Consider the following 19,173-nt stretch of genomic DNA (forward strand, 5'->3'; position numbering starts at 1 on the left):
AGCGCTGAAGGATTCTTCTGAGAAGTCCTGGAATGGGGAGCCTTAAATCTGATGCAGGACTACCTCTGATGATTACTGAGGATATTGAGGATGAAGGTGTTGGTGGTGGAGATTGCAGGTGCTTGGATCTAGTTGAGTGAATGGAGCTATCTGATGCTGGACTACTTGTTATTTTTAGTATCAGCTTTTGGTGTTATCAATAATTTGTCATGCCTTTGCTACAACTGAAGTAATAGGGTGGAGGTACCTAGATGCTTAAAGTCTCTACATTTACTCACTGTGGTTCCACAAAGGCTACAGATGGCTTGACAAATGTCAGGATTTGGGGAAAAATAATTCCACACATCCAAGTCCCATGGCACAGAGCATAGGGTACTACTATGGCAACAGTGTAGAAAAAGCATTTTTGACTCAAATAAAAAAATAAAAATTCAAGGCACATATAATTGATAGTGACCTGCAAGTGCAAGTTACATGCAAATCAATGTTTGTTTTATGGTGTTGCAGTTGCTCAACAATACAACAACTCCCTGTATTTTTGCTATTAAATATCTAAAACTGCCATTCTCACAACTGTATTCTTACATTTCACTGCTTAAGTTGTGTCTTCTTTATTTTGGCATTCTGGGTTTTTTTATGGTTCCTGTGCAGGGAAAAAGTTTATAAAATTGCAAACAAACTTTACATAGCACCCATCGTGTTCAATTGCTACTATTATTCCTGACACAAGTAAAGAAGGAATACTGCCTATATTGTGCCCGGAGGCATGTAGCCAGTATCGTCCCCGCCTGCACACACTATATTTTCTTGCAATGCCGATCCCACAGGACCACGCATCGGCATCGCAAGCTTATACACATGGTGCGATATACACTATATTTCCGTGGAATATGGACTAAATAGACCATATTGCATGGAAAATTGAACCATGTGTATGCAGCTTTAGTTCTACAGTAAGCTCTGCAGTTTAATAGTGGAATAAAAAAAAAGAGATTGAGGAAAAATAGAGACGGCATAATGTTATTGTATACATGCAGAAGCTAGAGTACACCAGAGAAAGGATATGTATTAAAAAAAATGTAAGGGCAATATAGAAAACTAAAAGAATGAAAGTTACACATGGCTTCAGTGGGTTATTCACAGGATCATGGCAGTTCTGGTGTAAACTAATCAGTACAATTAGCTTACAAATAACTAGAATTCAGTCACGTGCTGTGAGGTAAGTCAGAGCCTTTCCTGTCATATTCCATTATGCGTCAGAGTTTTGACTATATAAAGTATATGAAAAATACAAATAATATATTATGAATATCTTTTTTCTATTACTCTAATATTTTTTATAGTCAAAACTCTGTGTCAAAAGTCTATGACAGGTGAGGGATTGCCTCACCTGTCTACCTTTTCTGCACATCTCTGATCAAAACTCACCAAATTTCCAGCAGTATATGCTGCTTCACCTGTGTATAATGCCCACATAAACCCGTGGGCTCATATATTGTGGGTAAATCTGGCTCTAGTACTAGCCAGTGCCTCCTGAGCCATTTACCTCACCGCACGTCCCTTCTAGAATTAGTGTGGTTGCTCACCGTTTCAAATAATCCACATGTTAAATTGGTGAGATTATGGAACAAAAGGTCTGATGGTCTAATACTCTGTGTACTATATTTTAATACAAGGAAATTAAGTCTTGAGGGATTTATAACAGACAAAGGAAGTAGGGAGGAAAGTGAGTTAAAATTAGAGACACAGAAGGCATTAGAGATAAATAAGAAGAGGACAGTGCTGTGAAGCCCAAGATCTGAAGACATATTATTTGATATTATTTCTATTGGAAGAACATATTTTGAGAGGTATCCATGGTGTGTTGTCCACTCAATGAGTAGCTTAACCAGGGATTTGTTTATTAATCAGGTAGATCAGCAGGATATGAAACAACAAAGTGTTAATGTAGCACACTGCAGGAACATGCAATGGGAGACAGATCTAACCAGAAGTGGATTAATGCATTGTGTGGTTGTTTGTAGTGTGCACCTGCAGTGCTGACAGTAGGATTTTTAGTGCGGCCAGCAGTGGTGGAATGGTGGTGTATAGTGGCCTTGTTGTTGATGTTATATGTATTACCAGTATGCGTGGGCACAGTCTCTCTAAGAGACATTCAGTTGCACATCCCATAGTATCTGTACTGAGGATGGAAAATTAAGAATGCATGGTAAGGCACATGGGTGTGAATTATTTGGCCGACCTGGAAAAGGTTGAAAGTGTATAAGTTAGCCTCAAAAGGTCAACATGCATAAAGGAAAAATGTCAACATGTTTAAAAGGTTGATACAGAAAAGGTTGACACAGTAAAAGATCGACATGAGGTTTTTTTTGCTGGTTTTGCTATCACAGCACAGGGAACCCCATCACAGCACAGGGAACCCCAATTAGTGCACCGTGTCCCCTCGCATGGCTCACTTCACAATCGTAGTCCATGTGGATGGTTAAAGTAACATTGTAAAAAAAAGTAAAATAAAATTGTAAAAAACACATGTTGCCCATATTCTGTGTCGACCATTGCCATATTGACCTTTTGACCATGTCGACCATTAGTGATTCACCTATTGACTGTCAACCTTATTACTGTTGACCCATCATCCAGATACCAAGGCACACGTGCACAGACAGCGATCGGGTCAGAGGTCATGCATTCACAGCTATGGGGACCATTTCACACTGAGAAGACAGCGCGCGCTCTTTAAAAATTTCAATTCATTATTCCATTAGCATGACACAGTCCACAAAGTGCTTTTGACACATTTTCAGTGAATAGTAGATCTACTCAATATAATATCTCCAGAAGATAACCTTTAAGCATAAAGGCAACCATGCACTTTTCACAAGTTTCAAGGGTCCCGGATATGGGAGTTTTTCTGTACAGAGCTGTGAATATGTACTATATGGCATGTTAAAAATAAAAGATAGTAGTCTTAATTAGGATGTGTCAAAATACTAGAAATTGCATTGTTATTTTACTAGTACAACCTTTGAAATGTCATATCTATTTCTCTCTAGTTCATACAGTGCTCCTATTTTGTGAATTTAAAAAAAAAAAAAACCTAAATGTCATGGTAGATTATTGGTACTTAGGATAAGTAATTGAAAGACATAAGCCCATTGTCAATTAGTACTTACTGGCAGATGTTCATTATGTTTAAGTCTAAAGTGATTGATGAATTAGCATGGAACCTGTGAGTATAGTAAATAATCACATCCTGACTTCCTCTATCACAATTGAAGCAAAGGCAAAATAATGACGTAATTAATCATGCCATAAATGTAAAACCACCAAATTTCTACTTGGTAGGAGACCATTAATCAAACTATTGTCCCCTCTTTATAAAGAAATGAATACACTGTACTATTTCCTGCATATGGAAAATAAAAAGTGATTGACGTAAAAATTTTTTTTTTTAACATTTTCTTTATTGAAGCATGTATAAATTACATATCAAAAACAATTTTGACATATATGACAATGGTATTATATAGACATATTACATATCGAAAACAAATTTGACATGCATGACAATGGTATTATGTCACATATTAACAGTATTAATCACACATGTATATATTGAAAACCATGCGAAGTGTAAACTATGTCAATATGTATTTTATGAATAGACTTCTCTGTTTAATAACAGAACAGAGAGTGAAGCTGGTAAAATGCAGTCCATAAAAAATCTATCACTGTTCTTTGACCCATGCCTTTACTCTTTTAATTCACTATGGTCTAAAATTAATGACTTCTAACAATGTTCCGATTATAAGTTATAGAGCAAAATTCAATTAGCTGGTAAAAAATTAAAAATTTACCATTAATTGTGGCAAATTCGCAGAAAGATCTATTCAATTGTCCGCAAAAACGAATTTATGGTAATTTTACCACAAATTTCAATTCACCAACTCTGAGCAGGTGATAAACTTGGGGAAAGTCTCTATTTTCAGTTAATAATGTCGGGATTTGGTTCTGAACCCCTGGGACACCTCTCTAGATGACTAAATAGACACTTTGAAGTTTTTCATTATTTTTCATTGGCCAATAATGACATTTAATTTTTGTGGTGAAAAGTGCAAAATTATGGAAATTGGGGTGTGGGACAGGTATATTGGGGTGTTTTATGAGTGGGACAAGTATTTTTAGACTTGCAGATGGGAGTAAACAAATCTGTATCCATTTTTTTAAAGGTCCCCTAAAATGACCCAAATATATACTTAATACCCATTTTTATGTACCTCAAATTTAATTTTAGCACTTATTTTCCTGGCAAAAATAGCTTTCTATCCTTTTTTTTATTTTTAAAAAATGCATATAACAGCCATTTGACCCAATTTAAGTACCAGACATACTTTTATTATAACCAATAATAAACATTTATACTGTTATCCAATCAGATTGAACCATTTTTTACACTTTTCACTGCCAGCAACAATTTTTGCGGTAATCCCATTTTCTTGAATTTGCAATTGAATAAGCGAATCATGGGAGCGCGCATACCTGCGAAAATCCAGTTTTCACTGTAAAAAAGGCAATTGTGGTAAATTACCGCAATTTTGTGGCTAATTGAATTTGGCCCATAGAATTTTAAAAAGTGTTAATGGTTTAGTTGACGTACAGATGTATCCTCTGTCGTTGTTGCTGCAATCATGTTAAACTGCCCTTCTAGCCACGCCTAGTCCAAAATGAGTTTACTAAACCCAAACAGGCTTTTGTGCATCTTATTTCCCTGAAAATGCATCTTTTTCACATTGCTATGTAAACAAGATACACAAGCAGAATACACTGACTAAAATTATATGCAGCATGCGTATATTCTGTGTGCGACTGCAGCTGAATCTGTATAGGAAATGATACAGACTAGGCGGAAGAGGAGGAGGAGGTTCATTCTTGTTAAAATCCAAGTGGTAGGGCAATAACATCACATCTCTGATAGCAAGTTGTAAAAAGTTTCTGTGTACAATAATAATTTTATAAAATAATGTATTTGGTGGTTTCAGTTCCATATTGTTGTTGAGTTATTGCCACTTCTTTGTTAGCAAGTGATAAAAATTAAGAAATTCAAGGTACTGTAGTGTTAGTTAGCGTGTGAGACAGTGGTTTCCAAACTTTTTTGAATCACGGCGCCTTAGAGTATCAGAATTTTTTTCACGGCACCCCTAGGCCAAGAATTTCTTATTGAGAAATTTAGAAAGAAATATTAAATGAAGTAGATTGTGTTTATATTAGTGATGAGCGGGTTCGGTTCCTCGGAATCCGAACCCCCCCGAACTTAACCCATTTTACACGGTTCCGAGGCAGACTCGGATCCTCCCGCCTTGCTCGGTTAACCCGAGCGCGCCCGAACGTCATGATCCCGCTGTCGGATTCTTGCGAGATTCGTATTCTATATAAGGAGCTGCGCGTCGCCGCCATTTTCACTCGTGCATTGGAGATGACAGGGAGAGGACGTGTGCAGCATTCTCTCAGTTGTGTTCAGTGTGCTGCAAATATCTGTGCTCAGTGTGCTGCAAATATCTGTGCTCAGTGTACTTGCAAATATCTGTGCTCAGTGTGCTGAAAATATCTACGTTCTCTGCCTGAAAAACGCTCCATATCTGTGCTGCATTGTAGTATATAGGAGGACAGTGCAGAATTTTGCTGACCAGTGACCACCAGTATTATATCAGTATGGTACAGTAGTCCACTGCTCTACCTACCTCTGTGTCGTCAAGTATACTTTCCATCCATACCTGTGGTGCATTTAAGTTTTGCGCAGTATATATATAGTAGGAGGACAGTGCATAATTTTGCTGACCACCAGTATATAATATATAGCAGTACGGTACAGTAGTCCACTGCTCTACCTACCTCTGTGTCGTCAAGTATACTATCCATCCATACCTGTGGTGCATTTAAGTTTTGTGCAGTATATATATAGTAGGAGGACAGTGCATAATTTTGCTGACCACCAGTATATAATTAATATATAGCAGTACGGTACAGTAGTCTACTGCTCTACCTACCTCTATGTCGTCAAGTATACTATCCATCCATACCTGTGGTGCATTTAAGTTTTGCGCAGTATATATATAGTAGGAGGACAGTGCATAATTTTGCTGACCACCAGTATATAATATATAGCAGTACGGTACAGTAGGCCATTGCTATTGATATATTACTGGCATATAATTCCACACATTAAAAAATGAAGAACAAAATTGTGGAGGGTAAAATAGGGAAAGATCAAGATCTACTTCCACCTCGTGCTGAAGCTGCTGCCACTAGTCATGGCCGAGACGATAAAATGCCATCAACGTCATCTGCCAAGGCCGATGCCCAATGTCATAGTAGAGAGCATGTAAAATCCAAAAAACAAAAGTTCAGTCAAATGACCCAAAAATCAAAATTAAAATCGTCTGAGGAGAAGCGTAAACTTGCCAATATGCCATTTACGACACGGAGTGGCAAGGAACGGCTGAGGCCCTCTCCTATGTTCCTCATGACTAGTGGGTCAGCTTCACATGAGGATGGAAGCACTCATCCTCTCGCTAGAAAAATGAAAAGACTTAAGCTGGCAAAAGCACAGCAAAGAACTGTGCTTTCTTCTAAATCATAAATCCCCAAGGAGAGTCCAATTGTGTCGGTTGCGATGCCTGACCTTCCCAACACTGGACGGGAAGAGGTGGCGCCTTCCACCATTTGCACGCCCCCTGCAAGTGCTGGAAGGAGCACCCGCAGTCCAGTTCCTGATAGTCAAATTGAAGATGTCACTGTTGAAGTACACCAGGATGAGGATATGGGTGTTGCTGGCGCTGAGGAGGAAATTGACAAGGAGGATTCTGATGGTGAGGTGGTTTGTTTAAGTCAGGCACCCGGGGAGACACCTGTTGTCCGTGGGACAAAAATGGCCATTGACATGCCTGGTCAAATTACAAAAAAAATCACCTCTTTGGTGTGGAATTATTTTAACAGAAATGCGGACAACAGGTGTCAAGCCGTGTGTCGCCTTTGTCAAGCTGTAATAAGTAGGGGTAAGGACGTTAACCACCTCGGAACATCCTCCCTTATACGTCACCTGGAGCGCATTCATCAGAAGTCATTGACAAGTTCAAAAACTTTGGGTGACAGCGGAAGCAGTCCACTGCCAACTAAATCCCTTCCTCTTGTAACCAAGCTCCTGCAAACCACACCACCAACTCCCTCAGTGTCAATTTCCTCCTTAGACAGGAAAGCCAATAGTCCTGCAGGCCATCTCACTGTCAAGTCTGACTAGTTCTCTCCTGCCTGGGATTCCTCCGATGCATCCTTGAGTGTAACACCTACTGCTGCTGGCGCTGCTGTTGTTGCTGCTGGGAGTCGATCGTCATCCCAGAGGGGAAGTCGGAAGACCACTTGTACTACTTCCAGTAAGCAATTCACTGTCCAACAGTCCTTTGCGAGGAAGATGAAATATCACAGCAGTCATCCTGCTGCAAAGCGGATAATTTAGGCCTTGGCAGCCTGGGCGGTGTTAAACGTGTTTCTGGTATCCACCGTTAATTCACAGGAAACTAGAGAATTGCTTGAGGTACTGTCTCCCCGGTACCAAATACCATCTAGGTTCCATTTCTCTAGGCAGGTGATACCGAGAATGTACACAGACCTCAGAAAAAGAGTCACCAGTGTCCTAAAAAATGCAGTTGTACCCAATGTCCACTTAACCACGGACATATGGACAAGTGGAGCAGGGCAGACTAAGGACTATATGACTGTGACAGCCCACTGGGTAGATGTATTGCCTCCAGCAGCAAGAATAGCAGCGGCGGCACCAGTAGCAGCATCTCGCAAACGCCAACTCGTTCCTAGGCAGGCTACGCTTTGTATCACCGCTTTCCATAAGAGGTACACAGCTGACAACCTCTTACGGAAACTGAGGAACATCATCGCAGAATGGCTTACCCCAATTGGACTCTCCTGGGGATTTGTGGCATCGGACAACGCCACCAATATTGTGCGTGCATTACAATTGGGCAAATTCCAGCACGTCCCATGTTTTGCACATACATTGAATTTGGTGGTGCAGAATTTTTTTAAAAACGACAGGGGTGTGCAAGAGATGCTGTCGGTGGCCCGAAGAATTGCGGGCCACTTTCGGCATTCAGCCACCGCGTGCCGAAGACTGGAACACCAGCAAACACTCCTGAACCTGCCCTGCCATCATCTGAAACAAGAGGTAGTAACGAGGTGGAATTCAACCCTCTATATGCTTCAGAGGATGGAGGAGCAGCAAAAGGCCATTCAAGCCTATACAGCTACCTACGATATAGGCAAAGGAGGGGGAATGCACCTGACTCAAGCGCAGTGGAGAATGATTTCAACGTTGTGCAAGGTTCTGCAACCCTTTGAACTTGCCACACGTGAAGTCAGTTCAGACCATACCAGCCTGAGTCAGGTCATTCCCCTCATCAGGCTGTTGCAGAAGAAGCTGGAGAGATTGAAGGAGGAGCTAAAACAGAGCGATTCCGCTAGGCATGTGGGACTTGTGGATGGAGCCCTTAATTCGCTTAACCAGGATTCACGGGTGGTCAATCTGTTGAAATCAGAGCACTACATTTTGCCCACCGTGCTCGATCATTTGATTTAAAACCTACGTTGGATCTCTCTTTCTGGCAGACACAAGTCTGCAGAGGTTCAAAGACCTGCTGGTGAGAAAATTGTCAAGTCAAGCGGAACGTGACCCGTCAACAGCTCCTCCTTCACATTCTCCCGCAACTGGGGCTGCGAGGAAAAGGCTAAGAATTCCGAGCCCATCTGCTGGCGGTGATGCAGGGCAGTCTGGAGCGAGTGCTGACATCTGGTCCGGACTGAAGGACCTGCCAACGATTACTGACATGTCGTCTACTGTCACTGCATATGATTCTGTCACCATTGAAAGAATGGTGGAGGATTATATGAGTGACCGCATCCAAGTAGGCATGTCAGACAGTCCGTACGTATACTGGCAGGAAAAAGAGGCAATTTGGAGGCCCTTGCACAAACTGGCTTTATTTTACCTAAGTTGCCCCCCCCCCTCCAGTGTGTACTCTGAAAGAGTGTTTAGTGCAGCCGCTCACCTTGTCAGCAATCGGCGTACGAGGTTACTTCCAGAAAATGTGGAGAAGATGATGTTCATCAAAATTAATTATAATCAATTCCTCCATGGAGACATTCACCAGCAATTGCCTCCAGAAAGTACACAGGGACCTGAGATGGTGGATTCCAGTGGGGACGAATTAATAGTCTGTGAGGAGGGAGATGTACACAGTGAAAGGGGTGAGGAGGTGGACATCTTGCCTCTGTAGAGCCAGTTTGTGCAAGGAGAGATTGATTGCTTCTTTTTTTGGTGGGGTCCCAAACCAACCAGTCATTTCAGTCACATTCGTGTGGCAGACCCTGTCGGTGAAATGATGGGTTTGTTAAAGTGTGCATGTCCTGTTTATACAACATAAGGGTGGGTGGGAGGACCCAAGGACAATTCCATCTTTCACCTCTTTTTTCTTTAATTTATCTTTGCACCATGTGCTGTTTGGGGACTATTTTTTGAAGTGCTATCCTGTCTGACACTGCAGTGCCACTCCTAGATGGGCCAGTTGTTTGTGTCGGCCACTTGGGTCACTTAGCTTAACCATCCAGCGACCTTGGTGCACCTCTTTTTTTCTTTGCATCATGTGCTGTTTGGGGGACTATTTTTGAAGTGCCATCCTGTCTGACACTGCAGTGCCACTCCTAGATGGGCCAGGCGTTTGTGTCGGCCACTTGGGTCGCTTAGCTTAGTCACACAGCTACCTCATTGCTCCTCTTTTTTTCTTTACATCATGTGCTGTTTGGGGACTATTTTTTGAAGTGCCATCCTGTCTGACACTGCAGTGCCACTCCTAGATGGGCCAGCTGTTTGTGTCGGACACTTGGGTGACTTAGCTTAGTCACAAAGCTACCTCATTGCACCTCTTTTTTTCTTTGCATCATGTGCTGTTTGGGGACTATTTTATAAATCTGCCATCCTGTCTTACACTGCAGTGCCACTCCTAGATGGGCCAGGTGTTTGTGTTGGCCACTTGGGTCACTTAGCTTAGTCATCCAGCGACCTCGGTGCAAATTTTAGGACTAAAAATAATATTGTGAGGTGTTCAGAATAGACTGGAAATGAGTGGAAATTATGGTTATTGAGGTTAATAATACTATGGGATCAAAATGACCCCCAAACTCTATGATTTAAGCTGTTTTTGAGGGTTTTTTGTAAAAAAAACACCCGAATCCAAAACACACCCGAATCCGACAAAAAATTTTCAGGGAGGTTTTGCCAAAACGTGTCCGAATCCAAAACACGGCCGCGGAACCGAATCCAAAACCAAAACACAAAACCCGAAAAATGTCCGGTGCACATCACTAGTTTATATGTCATCCTAAGGCTCAATTGTGTGGTGAGGGACAAGATTTGCTTCTGTTTGTCCCCATATTTTATGACTGATAGCTACTAGCACTAGTTTTGCCTATTATATTGACCATAAATTCTTTTAATTGGTCCTGGACCACCAATCCAAGGCACCCCTGCAAGTGTCCAGGGCACCCCAGGGAGCCACGGCACACAGTTTGGGAACCACTGGTGTAAGAGATCCTGATAAATAAAAAGCAGTTTTTGATGAGAATCTTGGAAGAAATTGGGCAATCATACTGACTTTGTTATGTGAATGCCAGTATTTTCAAAGTAATTTGTTTAATTATAATTTGAATTTGATTTGTATTATGTGAGAGTGTCATTATCATTGAGAGTAGCATCTTTAAATAAAGGGTGGCTAATGCCTTGTGCCGCAGTGCAGATCACTCAATGCATAGGGTGGCTGATTAACACATATAAACATACATGTAATATAAACAAACATACATGTAATGTTGTATATAATATATGAGCTGGCTGCCTTACCCCCTGGGAAATAGCAGCTATGTGGTTTACTGAGCTGTCGCCTCACCCTGGACACTACACTCAGCTTGTTTTTTCTTTATAATCCTGCTCCCAGATGCCTGTGAAATTAACCAATGGGAGTCTGGGGGTCATCTTATACAGTAGATATGAAGCCAAATGATGCATCCTGGGTACAGCGGCAGCTGTGGTCTGCTTATCCCCGGGGTCAGACAGCCAGCACATATAATACATACATTACATGTATTTTTATATGTGTTAACTGTCCTCCCACCCCACTCCACCCCAACTCCATGCAATGTGTGGATAGAGTTTAATGCTTTCTCCTGCACTATTCTGTTGGAACAACTACTGTGGATGATATCTGGCATTTATTCCTTGAACTGCAGAAATTGGATATACATAATTATCTAATATCACATTTTATTGGAAACTTTTAACTGCACCAAGAATGCTCCAGCTGATTACTATTTAAACTAGTGGTCTATCTGAGTATCCATGGTGGAGCCCACTATTAACTCCTTACTATTAAAGAGTCCAACTTTTGTTGTTACTTTCTGTGGATTTTGGTGCCCTTAATAGTATTACAATTATATTATTATTTTATTGTCTATTGGTTCTTAATTTAATAATTGATGTGTTTTTTTTAGCTGCACAGTGTTCTTAATTTAATAATTTATGTTTTTTAGCTGCATGATGCTCCTTTACACAATTTATCTAGTGTACACAATTTGTTTTTCTATAGAGGTATTTTATTCCTATTTTTGAATATACCAATTGGTGCAGCATTTTTTTTTTCAAACATACATATCTGAATACATGCAGAAGATAGTATACATAACTAAATTAGTAGTTGCTAAGCAAGAATGTAATTCCTTTTTTGGGCACTCTTAAAAATGATCAGTTAAATGTAATGATTGTAATGTTAAATCTTATGCTTTATTTCACATTCATTAAAATACAAAGGTGTCATACCCCACACAGTGCATGTTTTGCAGGTCTCCTCACAGGATCACAAGTGAAATAATTAACTCCACCTGTGGATCTTTTAAAATGTGTCTGTGAGTAATTAATACACCTGTGCACTTGCTGGGTTACCTGCAAAACATGCACTGTATGGGGTCCTGTCGAGTTTGCAGACCTATGCTCTAAATCTTAAAAAACCATAACAGGCAGAATTTGTCCTGGTGAAAATCTAGCAGACAAAGTAAAGCTGGGTACACACTACAACAATGTCGTCACGATATGCCGTTTCATAACAACATATTACCTATATCGCTCAGTGTGTACGGGGGATTGGGCACTCCTGCGGACGCTAGCGATGGACGCTTAGTTTTATGTGCTGAACATAAAACCAAGCATTCTCGCTAGCATCCTGTATTATGCTAATGAAGGATGGAACATGTTTGTTCCAACCTTCATTAGCATCGCCCCAATGTCTACACACGATCTAGGCTGACAGGGATTTGTTCCAATGTCAGAACGAATCCCCGTCGCTCTAACTTAGAGTATACTAACCTCAAGTCTGATGGAAGTCTTCTACCCAGAATGCACTGCAAAGATTACAGAAGTTTCATAATTAAGCTACTTCTGAGCTGACCACTAGAGGGAGCTGATAACATGAATCATAGCGAACACAGAAATAAGATGGATATGACCAATTTATATGCAGAAAGGCATGACAGTAAGTTTTATTAGTGTTGAGCAAAGTTGACAAGAATTTAAAAAATGACCAAAGCTATAAATATAATTTAATTTCTAAACTGGGTATACTTCTAAGAAAATTTTATGAACAATTGTAATTTTATTCATATTTTTAACTATCATCAACATTTCTCTTTATTTCTTGCAGGAAGTTGGAAGCATCATTGGGAAGGTCAGTAAAATATATATCATTAATTGTGACGTTCTCTGCAAATCAAACTTTTCCAGCCATAAACTTCTGTTTTTTTGTGATTTTGTTTCCATTACAGAAAGGTGAGACAGTGAAGAAGATGAGAGAGGAGGTAAGAATATGAAAACTTTTTCACTTTCTGTCAGAGAAGATTTTTAAAGTTCCTCTAGAATAATTTATCCTGCACTAGAAAAGTGTAAGTGTGCCAATCAGTGGTTGAAAATATTATTTAAACTATATACAAGCACAATTCATAAAGTGCACAAATTTACATTATCTATACAGCATGTTTCAGTGGCATACTGAAAATGTTTTTGTGTAAATGACCCATTTGTATTATCGGCTCTTTCAAATAGGATTAAATTCTTATTTTCTTCCTGTTTTTAATGGTAAGTCAAACATATTGGCAAAATACATTCTGTTAAGATTTTGTTTTTTGCATTAATGGACATTACTAAAAATTGTTATGTTACGTACCCTGCTGAAGTGAAAATAAATATCTTCTATTAACGTAATCTATAAATTCTCCCTGCAGTCAAATAATCAGTGAAAATTCCAGCATCTTCCAAACAGTTACTTCTGAACAAAACGTTATAGATAAAAAATTGTTAAATAATTTTGAACACTATGTCAATTAAAGTTGCAGAAAAGTAAACTGTAGTATTTCAAACACATAGTTGATTTTGCAGAGCCTGTTACACAATTATACTTTACACAATGTGTGAATTTTTTTTAACATTCCACAAATTAGATCCATATACCATTAAATGACTATTGCTTTGTATTTCTCATAAAGTCTAATTCCCATGAAGCCAATAATGGCCTGTGCCTAATAATTAAATAATTAAAACGTGTCCTCACAATACAAATTGTAATTTGAAAGTTACTTTATATTTAATCAAATTCTCTGCAATCAATGTAAAGGGAAAAAAAATATTTGCCCCAAGGAAAACTTTTAGTTTCAATTATGAAGCCTACAGAAAGTACATCAAGTGTAATGACTTAAAAAGCTCCATGAGGGTAATTACATTTTGAATCGAAACAGCATTATGAGACAGAATACCTCAGAATAGGGGCACCAATAGTTACAGTTGTTTTAATGTGATTAGATACTGGATGGGCTATTAAACACTCTTCTCATTTAAAAAAAAAAAGTAGTATACAAACTGTATTTACTTTATTAAAGCATGCCTAAGCCAGAATCTCCTAAAAATATTTTTATACATGTACGAGGGGTGTGTTATAAGTTTACAAACAAAGTGAACATTATAAGTTCAAAACACTTGGGGGTGTATTTAATGAAAGTTGATTTGGGACGATTTTGGTTGATGTTTGGATGCTTTTTGTTTCAGGGTCTAAATCAGATTTACTAACAGATAATTGTTTTACGTCATGAGAAAAAAAATTCAAAAGTTATCTGTTAGTAAATGTGAAGGTTAGACCCTGAAATACAAAATTGACCAAACATCGATCAAACATCGAGCAAAAATAGATCCAGATTGATTTTTTAGTATATATACCATTAAATTCTACATTTACTAATAGATGAATTTTGACATTTTGTTTTAACTATGTCAAAAATAATTTTAGTAAAAGTGCGATTTAGACCCTAAAACACGAAATCGACCAAAAATCGATCAACATTGACCCAAATTGATTTTTTAGTAAATATAACCTTTGGTGAAGCAGCTGGACCAATCCAAAACAGGTATAATTTCTACATGCTGGAGGTCTCCACTGCAGCATCCAGTGACTCATCTTGTTTTTGATTTGAGGGAACAAAAAGTAGTCACAGGGGGCCAGGTTTGGACTGAACGGCAGATGACCAAGGTCCTGGATGTGAAAATCCACCACTTTCCTGGACTCATGGGAAGGTGCATTGTAGTGATGGTGGAGGGCACCACATATGCTTTTTCTTGGATGGTACTTGGAGATGGCTTCCAACACTTGCGGAAGGCATTGGTTGACATACCAGTCCATAGTAATGCTGCGCTGCTGCATGAGTGGTATGGTTAACCACAAAAACAGCCATCTGCTTGGCCACGGAACTTCTGTGGTGGCATATCTACAATTGGGGTCCAGTCAAAACTATAGGTTGAGTATTCATGCCACTAATAATCTCCCAGGGTTTGAACAACCACCATCAAACCACGCCAGCATGTTGCGACACCAAGTCACTCAAGCCTCCTTCTGTTTTTGAGTCAGCTGATTGGGCACCCAGCATGCAGAAACCTTAATCAGGACAATATTTTCACCTCAACTATGGCCTGCATAGCAGCAACGTTGTCCTTGGTAATGATGGAATCAGGTTGGCTGCAAGGCGCTCCTCATCTTCCAGAGACCGTCTCCCACACTGAAATTTTGCAAACCACTCAAACACAGTGGTTCAAGATGATGCTGGCTCCCCAAAAGCAGCTTGCAGTTAGTTAAAACTCTCCTGCTATCATAGACCACTCTTGTAGTCATAGTAAAACCTTGGCCTCTGTTAAGCTCCATAATGAGTTCATGAAGGAAGTGAACATGCTGACTGACTGCATACTGTATACATGGTTCTGTGCCTTGACATTTCACAAGAATTTTAGTCCCAAATTACAGTTCACAATCAGAAAGACAGATTGTGTCTACTCATCCTACAGATGTGTCCTCACGCATCTTTGCTGAAAAGGGCTGCATGGCATTGTCGTGATTGCAGCAAAGCCACACCATTGCAGTCCTTTGTTATGCTAAAATATGTGGGTGCGTGCGTACCCACACCTATGCTCTTACACTGCGGCAGGGTCCCCCTCTATATGTAGGGTAGCGGGAGTATCTTACTCCCACTGCCTGTAAGCACACATTTTCTGTATGCGTTTGCAGGTGCGAATGCCATGTGGTTCCGGATTCTTTGCCTGTGATGCAAACGCATCGCAGGCAAAGATGTATGAAGACACATCTGTATGCACTGCACATCCGGAAACTTATTGCACATTCCTCATACTGTACAGTATATAAGATTTAAGTAGTAACATCTTAGTTAGATTATTAATGCCCATTAATAATCAAGTTTCAAATGATTGGATCATAATTGGGTATGTTGGCAACTGTGGTCAGAGTAGGACTGAAAATAGCCATATTTGGTAAATATGGCTATTGCATGTGTGGCTTGTTGGAAACGTGTGTACAGATTGGATGATGTGGCAAAGTTACTATTCACACCAGTGGATGCCCTGAGACAATGGACATCCCAATTGCTAAACCAGTGAAGTAGTTTATTGATGTTACATAAGGTACAACTGTACTCACTGGTACATACATTGGTTGGATGAAGCAGAGCGGGAGTCATACAGCTCCCAATCTGGTGACTGTATGCAATATGGAAAACAAAGACATGTAATCTACTGGTTGGGGCACTCACATACCTTAATAAACAGATAATCTGTATAAAACTTAACTTTTAATAATAATAAATATAAAATGCAGTCTCCCGGAGAGTACATACAAAATACACACACCCACACACACATACAAATGTAGTACTGAAAGGTACTACTTATAGACCCCTCTCAACGCCATCCTGTTCTCTGGACTGTCTAACACATTTTCACAATGAACAGTTGCTTCGCACTGTTAGAGTAATCTCTACACCTTGAATTTTTTGCTCTGATTGACCTTTAGGTTGCCTTGTGGACCCATTATGGATCAGCTTACACACTCAGAAAGTCATGTGGCCAAACTATCAATAACTGACAAACACCCTTAAATGATATACTGTTATGATATGCTACACTCCATATTTCTAAAAACGAAGGAATTTTCAGGCACTAATATGAATACAGGTTGAGTATCCCATATCCAAATATTCCGAAATACGGAATATTCCGAAATACGGAATTTTTTAGTGAGTGTGAGATAGTGAAACCTTTGTTTTCTGATGGCTCAATGTACACAAACTTTGTTTAATACACAAAGTTATTAAAAATATTGTATTAAATGACCTTCAGGCTGTGTGTATAAGGTGTATATGAAACATAAATGAATTGTGTGAATGTAGACACACTTTGTTTAATGCACAAAGTTATAAAAAATATTGGCTAAAATTACCTTCAGGTTGTGTGTATAAGGTGTATATGAAACATAAATGCATTCTGTGCTTAGACTTAGGTCCCATCACCATGATATCTCATTATGGTATGCAATTATTCCAAAATACGGAAAAATCCTATATCCAAAATACCTCTGGTCCCAAGCATTTTGGATAAGGGATACTCAACCTGTATATAAAAAATGACTATATATCTAGATTATTTTAGTAGCAGCAATTAGCCCACTCATGTCTGTGTGAACACTGACTTTAAACGGAGCAGCTCAAAGGTCCAATTCAACGGATCTCTAGCCTCCCATGTATGCAAAAGAAATTGATGTGGCTATTGCGCTGATTTAAATGACGGTTACCAAGCAATGAATTCTAGATTAATGAAAATGCAACACTGTAAGATGAAAAATTAATATCTCGATTTTCGTATTTTTTGTTTTCCACATAAAAAATTATTTTAAACACAATGGTCTCTCACACACACACACACACACACACACACACACACACACACACACGCACACACACGCACATATATATAAAACAAGTAAACAGAATCACATTTAGAAGCACCCAATGTTATGTTCCTTTAAAAAGGGAAAAAACATGTACTGTATGTATGTATGTATGCAACCAAGATTTTTTTATATATTAAAAGATGAATAAAAGTCCAATGTCCATACGTAAAAAGAAAGAGTTACTGTCCTTATGGTAGTTTACCAAAAACACCTCCGGCTCTCTCTCTCCTGAGCCAGAGGTGTTTGAATAGCGGCTCTGTGCCTCAAATAGTACAGGTGCGGATGCCTCCAGACGTCGTCAGACTGAGCTGGATGATAGGAATAAACCTCATACGGTTCACACCTCAGGGTGCTTTTTCAAAGTGCGGACCACCAAAAGGTAATCACCTTTGCATTCCAGCGGCACCGCCTATGGTGATACTACACTGGCTAAAGACCTGCTGCTGCAAACTAAATACGTGAGGGGCCCGTCACATAGCAGAGGAACGGAGCCGCTATTCAAACACCTCCGGCTCAGGAGAGAGAACCGGGAGGTGATCACATCCAGACAGGAGTGAGTGATTGCTTACATGCAATTTATCAGATATACGGTACTTTTCCATTTGTGGTAAGCTTCCATAAGGACAGTTACTCTTTCTTTTTACGTATGGACATTTGTTTTTAATTCATCTTTTAATACATAAAAAAATTGTGGTTGCATTCTACATACACTTTTTTTCTCTTTTTAAAGGAATATAACATTGGGTGCTTCTAAATAGGATTCTATTTACTTATGTGTGACCATTGTGTTTAGTAACCGTAATTAAAATCAGCGCAATAGCCACATCAATTTCTTTTGCACTCCATATATCCATTCAGTGACTTGGCAGTTATAATGGGAAATATAAAGTGATCTAAAGTATTCATTTTGTGCTGCAGAGCAGTACTATCATGTTGATTTTTTTTCGTATTATTTGTGCAAACCTATCCATATTTTTATTTATTTTTATTTTTATTATTTTAAATAGAATTGTCCGGCAGAGGGAATAGCTATCACCCTATTTCCACCAAGGTTCTATGTCTTCCCTGTTAAGTAATGGATCTACTCGATTATGTTATATTACAGAACATGAGTTAACTCAGGAATTTTCCAGTTGGATGCATTCTCTCTCAATCACACATTACTAGACCCTCCAACTCATGCAGTCTCCATAATGGTTTAGACACACATGGTCTCAGTGGGGGATGCAGTTAATTCACCGGCTGTAGGGATCCCGGCAGTCAGGAGACAGACGCCGGAATCCCGACAGCCGACGAAATGCCGCCGGTCAGAATCCTGACCAAAGCCCCCAGATCTCACTCAGGTGGTGGTCCACGCCACCACTCGAGGAGGAATATAATAGTGTCGCGAACGAGGGGGGATATAATAGTGTGGCAAGCCTGAAGCGTGGTGAGCGCAATGAGCCGGGAGGGGACTTGCTGCGTTCTTCGCCGGGATTGCAGCTGTCCGGATTCCGGTGTAGGTCTCCTGACCACCGATATCCAACCATCAGTATTACATACCGGGCACCTCTATGGACCATGTGACTATGGTGGCTCTGACTATTGGATGTGAGTCTGACAGAGAATTTTTCTAGCTATGAATCACTATTTGGCTTGTGGACCACACCCACTGGCTGGTCCTCCTATTTGTAACAAAAGGGCATCCCATTACAGCAGGCACACCATTAAGAAAGCCTTCGGGTGAAACAGC

At 39.8% G+C, this 19,173-nt stretch overlaps 1 protein-coding gene across 11 annotated transcripts in view; it reads left to right on the forward strand.

Annotated features, from left to right (window-relative positions):
* LOC134927784 (poly(rC)-binding protein 3-like) overlaps positions 1-19,173 on the forward strand; it is a 2,026,162-nt gene that overhangs the window by 1,580,531 nt on the left and 426,458 nt on the right. For all 11 annotated transcript variants that reach the window (XM_063922741.1, XM_063922740.1, XM_063922743.1 and 8 more), the window contains 2 exons: positions 12,810-12,833; positions 12,931-12,963. In XM_063922741.1, coding sequence (XP_063778811.1) covers positions 12,810-12,833; positions 12,931-12,963 — 57 coding nt within the window. The remainder of the gene's footprint in view (positions 1-12,809; positions 12,834-12,930; positions 12,964-19,173) is intronic.

The sequence above is a fragment of the Pseudophryne corroboree genome, chromosome 5 (assembly GCF_028390025.1).
Source record: "Pseudophryne corroboree isolate aPseCor3 chromosome 5, aPseCor3.hap2, whole genome shotgun sequence".
Lineage (NCBI taxonomy): Eukaryota > Metazoa > Chordata > Amphibia > Anura > Myobatrachidae > Pseudophryne > Pseudophryne corroboree.